Source organism: Leuresthes tenuis, unplaced genomic scaffold (assembly GCF_036924035.1).
Source record: "Leuresthes tenuis unplaced genomic scaffold, fLeuTen1.0.hap1 SCAF_10, whole genome shotgun sequence".
NCBI classification, from domain to species: Eukaryota; Metazoa; Chordata; class Actinopteri; order Atheriniformes; family Atherinopsidae; genus Leuresthes; species Leuresthes tenuis.
Window position 1 is genome coordinate 18,589,616 of NW_027325364.1, and position 6,387 is coordinate 18,596,002.

A 6,387-nucleotide genomic window follows, 5' to 3' on the forward strand; every position below is an offset into this window, starting at 1 on the left:
TCTCGCAGATCTAATCAGATAGACAATCACCTTATATCACGTGATAATATGCAGGTCGTATTTATTCTAACTGCTCGCTACGCTAACAGTGCACTCTCAGAGGTTATATCAACATTGGCTCACCTTACCCAAATCCAAGCTAATCATTAACTGTGGCTTACCATAAGGTATTTCACTACTCAACTGTGCAACAATATTGCAGATGAACTCTTATGGCTTCAAAAGAAAAGTTTTTTCCCAAAAAATAATTCCCATCCAACATTTGGGGTAAGAGCTTTCTTTAAACATTTTTAGCGAAAATGCATTAAATCTGCTGTCTGAAATCTGTTCTCTTCTCTTCCCAGCTGCCTCTCAAACCTTTAGACAATATTTACCTTTACAATGTCTTTGCCTCAGTGCTGTTGCACGTTTAAGGTTGACTAGTGCATATGCCATTGTTTCTCACCCCGTCATTCAATTTAATTTCTAACAGGAATCAATGGATTCGACTTGCGACTCAAACTGTTTCATTTTTCTTCTCACTGCAAATATCACAGACCAGTGGTGTTTGCTGGTGGCTGCTGTGGTGCACCATAGAGTGTAAAAAAAAAGCATGAAACAGTAGTTCACACAGAGAGAGTTCATTGCTCTGACTGTGTTTGACAAAAAGTGCCGCCTTCACTGGCTTTTAGAGAAAAGAACATCGGGTGATGTCAACAAACCTTTACAAAGCAGGTGAAGGTAGAGCCAGCCAGAATTTACATTGAGGGCGTGAAACAACATAAATGAGTGAGACGTCAGAGGTGAGACGTCACCGTACAGCATATCACCTTATAGTTTTATGGCCCACCTGATGAACTGTCTTACCCATGAAACAAGCAAAGAACAGGGGACCATTCAGGCTGTTTTCCACCACCAACATGAAATTGACTATTATGTTGACCTATTTATATCAGGTCAACACGAAGAAATCGCTCAGTTGTCACTATAGATAGTATGGACTAAACCAGATAATACTCATAATATGAATAACATAATTTATTCATATTATCGTTGTATGTAACAGCTTTACATTTAACTAAATGGATTGTTGTGAAACTTTGATTATGATGTAAAATATGTGTGTTGTGACGTAATCATTTGAATCTGTCTCATGGAAACACTTTCAGAATTAATCAGTAATCAATTTCGGGGCTGATCACGCCCACGTCGTGGACTGGCAGAGTAGATAATTGGATCGTGGAACTTCCTAGACGTCCTTGAAGGCAACCTCGGTTTCCAGGGAGTGGCCGCTGCACCTGTCCGACCTGTTTGGGGGGGACACATGACTCCGGAGGAATTTCACCCACTGCTCCCGTCCTTTGTTTAACGGCCTTTTTCAGAGGGAGCCAAGAGGGTGAGAAGCAGAGGAAAGGAGGTGACGGAGACAAGAGAGAGATGTCGGAACCAGCCGCTAACCCCGCCGTCAACCCCGCAGCCACCTCGTTCCCAGCGCCAACCATTTCTTTGCCTTTGGGACGGGATGTGTTGTTGACTTACTCTGGCGCTCTTGTCTGCTTAGAAATAGTAAGTGTACATTTACAAAAGGCTGTTCTACATTGTATTGGTTCATGTGTCACTGACTTCAGTGTCTGCATAGTTAATATGTGTTTGTCAATTAATTAATTATTAACTTTTCATAACTGACTCTTAGTTCTAGACGAACACATTCATTGCTCTCAGGTGCATTTACTGTATGTTTAAAGCGTTGTTAACACGAAACATTAATCGTCACTGCGATTTGCCTCGGGCTGGACTTGTTGCCTGGCTTTTGCTTGTCAGTTAAAGAAAGAGAAATATTGTCCTCGAGCATGTTTTGTAACGGTACTTCCCACAAACGGTACTATGATAATATATCTATAAAATCTGTGATAACGGAGAACACATAAGATCTGGTTTGTATCTGCTCTGACTGCTTAATAGTGCCCTAACCCCGCAAGGTGACCTCTGCACTGTTTCCACACGCAGCCTCTAATCTTTCGAATATTTTACTATTTATCTAGAAGCCTATTTGCACACGATTGTCTATATTAAAAGAATAAAAGGCCCTCAGCTGGAAACATTGGCATTCAAATGCTGGCTTGAGTCTGTCATTAAAATGTGGGCTTACTTTGTGTTCGAGTTACTTACTTTAAGTGTGGTTCCCACAAAATGAACCATATCAGAGCGAACACGTGTTACTGTGGCTTTGATTCTGAAAACAAACTATCTTTTTAAAAGAAAAATATTTTGGTTGCATTGCAGCTGCTTTAAAGCTGCCATAAACTGAAAAGTTTTGGAAATACCAGAACAGGCTGCTGTTTTCAAGAAATGAAACTGATGGGACTTGCAGGTTATGCATTGAAGGAGCACTTTAAAGTGATTGAAATGTCCTGTGTCTCAGGTTTATAGGTTATACCCACTTATTTCTTTTAGTCGTCATGGAGTATTTCCACGTCCGAATCCCGCTGATACTCTATAATCTCCTTCAGGATGAATCATTTTTTCCCTCAGGATGGCAAAGGCATGACCCATCCCTCTCTGCTAGGCTTAAGCACTGATTTAAAAAAATGTACCTCCTCCCTAAAGTAAACAGCAGAAGTTAGACACTGTGCAAATAGTGACGGCGTAGTCGCTTCATATGTCAGTGTTTTAAACGCACAGAAAAGTCACCTGTCATTAAAATTATCAAAAAGGTTTGCATTTAAGATAAGCCTAAACCTTGTTATTTGCCTTTGGAGACTGGTTCTGGTGTGGTGGTTAGCACCATCGCCTCACAGCAAGAGGGTTCTAGGTTCAACTCCCTGTTAGGGCCTTTATGTGTGGAGTTTGCATGTGTATGTGTGGGTTCTCTCTGGGTACTCCGGCTTCCTCCCACCGTCCAAAAACATGCATGTTAGGTTAATTGGTGACTCTAAAATTGTCCAAAATGGATGGATGGACTTTGGTTCTAGGCATACGAAGGTGGTCAGTTGACATAGCTGCACACATATACAATCATGTCAGGTCTATGAACGGCAATTTTGCAGAAGAAGATTACGCACAATGACCTTAACCAAGATATCTCACATATATCGCTGGCACATTTGGGATAAAGTAGATCCCTTGTACTTGTTTCAGCTCAGGAATCAGCAGATATCTTTAGATGAAGTGTCAGAACTGACAAGATGTTTGCAAATGTGTCCGTGGAGACCTACTGTTTGACTAAATGGATCCAAACAGGCTTTTTTTTCAGTTTTAAGGACTGAATAGTTGAATATTAATGTACTACCCTTTGGCCTTACAAAGCCTCACAAGCCCTAATCGTGCAAAGTCACTGGTCTATCAGATAGGCCGCTCCCTGGTAACAACTAATGATTAGATGCTGATTAGATAACTGTGTTTATTTACATCCCCAGTTATTCGGTGGTTTGGTATGGATCCTGGTGGCCTCCTCCAATGTGCCTGTGCCCCTGCTGCAGGGCTGGGTGATGTTTGTGTCTGTTACCGCCTTCTTCTTCTCCTCTGCCTACCTCACTCTCCTCATCACTGGTTTGGCTGACAGCATCGTCATGGACTGGAACCTCTTGGTAAGCTGTAGATAAACACCTCAATCCACCGGTTTGTCCATTTTTCCTCCACCGATCTGTTCATCTGTTGAAACGGCTTGCTGTGCAGAGTCCTGCCTGTTCGTCTGTCTGTCAAGGATGGACACGACGTCCTTCACAGGCATCGCCTGAACAGAAGGAAAACTGTTTGACAGAAATTCTACGTATAATCTATTGACTTTGTTCATAAAATAACTGTCAATGATTACATTCCAGATGCCTCTAATAACACAAGCACCGCTTAAGAGTGGCAGCTTCTATTATGTGTTATTTTTCTATTTATTCAGAAAAGAGAGACCAGTGAATTACAATTCAATTAAGTTACAATCTCACCTGTTAGTGACATAACTTCACTGCATCAGAGGTTGTTTAGTGCCCTAAAAGAGCAGCTATCTGGGTTAGTGGAACTGAAAGTAAGTCAGTCTTTTATTGGATGTTTTTTTTTGTGTTTATTGCCTTTATATTGCCTATTGAAAGATAACAAACTCATTTTAAATCACGGTTATAACCCAAATAAAAAAACTTGTAGATGTGTGATTTAAGATGCTCAGGTAAGTTTGGCACGTTCAGCATTTCAACTCATCAAGCTTTACTTCTAAAATTCTAGGGCTGACGTCAGACCAGTTACACTGCTTTGGAAATGTTCAGTAATTTCGCCAAATGGGAACTGCAGAGCATTTTTTTTTTTAGAATTGATGAAAAGTGACTGATTCTAGCGGACTGTGTTACGTCTGGACTCTCAGACAGAGCGAGCCTTTCCTTGGGCTCCAGGCCCCTACTCCCAGGAAAAGCCAGGCGTGTGGGGTCGTTTGTTTTAGCCGAACAATGAGTGACATGGATGATGAGCTCACGCTAAAATGCAACAAAGGCCCGCCTGTAGTCCCACCCGGCTCACAGAGTCGGGCAACACAAACTCTCATTAACCCTCCTCGCTCTCTGACACACCCCTCTCGCTCCTTTCCCGTCTTTCATCTCTTTCTCGGTGTCTTTCTTTCACTTCTCTGTATTGATAATTGCGTCGCCACTTCTAATCGTAGCTACTTTTTAACTCTATCGCAGTGTGATATTTGCTACAGTCGCTGGGTCGGTCGTGCTTGACAAACACTTGAAAAGGCAAATTCTCTAACAGATTAACAGGTTATCAAACGGGTTATTTTGAGAATGTCAAAGGTCGGTTATGGTCGCGTTATGCCTGATAATTACCCACATGTTCGGTTGTTTTTCACAGCTGGACCAAAGTAGCAGAATCTAACAGCATTTCAAGCAAGTTTACAAAGAAAAAAAGAAAAATCCCGGTGCCCATGCTTGTCCCTGTTTGTACATGAATGCTGAGTGACTTCTTGTTCAGTTTATTTATGATGTATTCTCCCCTATTTTCTCAGGATGTGGTTTACCATTTCATCGCTTTGCTATTCTACTTTGGTGCCTTTGTGTTGGAGGCAGCAACTACAGCGGCGAACGGAGGAGCTCACATCAGTCTGCCACCAAACGGCACAGACTCTATCGTGTGTATAACCTACCCTCGTGGAAATATATTCACAGTCCTGGATGGCAGGCAATACAGTATTAATGTGGCGGCCACGGTGAGTCCTGCATGTCTTTTTGGATTTAGCTCGTTTCACAACTTTAAAACAGATTACCGCAGTGCTCCCACAGCACCACTTTGGCTATCATGAGCCGAAGTCAGTCTATTTTCACTGAGGTTAGGAGAGCTACTGAAAACACATTAGAATGTCAGAAGTAGAGCTGGAAACTGAAGGAGTAGGTGAGTGCAAGACCTGAAAAACTGAGGAAACAATGCATTTAACAGGCATTGAAAAGTGGAACATGCACACATCAGGATGTTGAAGCTGAAGTGATGTATTATGCAGACATAGGAAGAATTGTCATTCTGTTGTCATAGAATTCACACCATTGAAAGTACTAGCAAGTAAAGCACCACAGTTAGCCCCACCCAGTACGTTGGCAGGATCTGTCTCGTTGTGTTTAAATCTGTGGCTTTTAAATCTGTGAGTGTCATCGGTGCGTTTTAAGTTTTAAGGTGGGACTGCTCAGCCATGGTGTTGACAGCTTGTTATATCCATATAAACACAAAGAAAAGGTTCCAAACTTGAACTACCTGTAGCAGTCGTCAGTTGGCGGGTGTTGGTTGGTCTCGCTGGTTATGATCCCACCACAGCTTTCAGAAGTAAGCAGTCCTGGGTTCTAGACCAATAAAAGCTGGTGTTGCAGAACCTTTGTCTGCCTGAGACAGTTTTTTCACTGTTGAAGCAAAGAGCCGCTTCAAATCGTTAGCTCTGCTGCAGTCTTGGTCCTGGACAGTTTATTTTTGAGATGATCAAGCTGTAGACACACAGTACAAATAGTAGATAGCAAGCTAAGACAACAGAGTCACAATTGGAAAAAGTTAGCTTTGTGTTTCATACAGTTATTGTCGGTTAACTTGTTTCCTCTCTCGCAGGTATTTGCATGCGTGGTGACACTCTGCTACGGCTGCAGTATGGTGATGGGATTCAAGAGGTGGAGGAAGTAACCAGGAAAATTAGCACAAACTCATTTTTGCAACGTCATAACGTCATCAGCCACAGCATCCCGAGATCCATAGACTCAACTGCTATTTGGGTTAGTTAGGTGCGTGCATCGTTATCCCGATGGAGGGGATGTCTCCATCAGCAGCACGGTAGAGAAGGCAAGATGTCTGCCTCACACATCTGTCAGGATGTTTGTCTGCTTGTTTTTCTTTTAAAATGACTTATTATGTCTTAATTTTATACCGTAACAATATTTTGTCTCTTTAGAAATT

At 42.0% G+C, this 6,387-nt stretch overlaps 1 protein-coding gene across 1 annotated transcript; it reads left to right on the forward strand.

Moving 5' to 3' along the window:
• The first annotated feature begins 1,228 nt into the window (after positions 1–1,228).
• On the forward strand, positions 1,229–6,387 carry mal2 (mal, T cell differentiation protein 2). Its single transcript, XM_072394626.1, has 4 exons — positions 1,229–1,545; positions 3,396–3,566; positions 4,967–5,167; positions 6,046–6,387. The coding sequence occupies exons 1-4, from the start codon at positions 1,417–1,419 to the stop codon at positions 6,115–6,117; spliced, it is 573 nt and encodes a 190-aa protein (XP_072250727.1). The 5' UTR covers positions 1,229–1,416; the 3' UTR covers positions 6,118–6,387.

Coding starts and splice junctions, on each gene's coding strand:
- mal2 (XM_072394626.1), top strand. CDS start 1,417: ATGTCGGAACCAGCCGCTAACCCCGCCGTCAACCCCGCAGCCACCTCG. Junction 1,546..3,395: donor CTCTTGTCTGCTTAGAAATA/GTAAGTGTACAT, acceptor TTACATCCCCAG/TTATTCGGTGGTTTGGTATG. Junction 5,168..6,045: donor GTATTAATGTGGCGGCCACG/GTGAGTCCTGCA, acceptor CCTCTCTCGCAG/GTATTTGCATGCGTGGTGAC.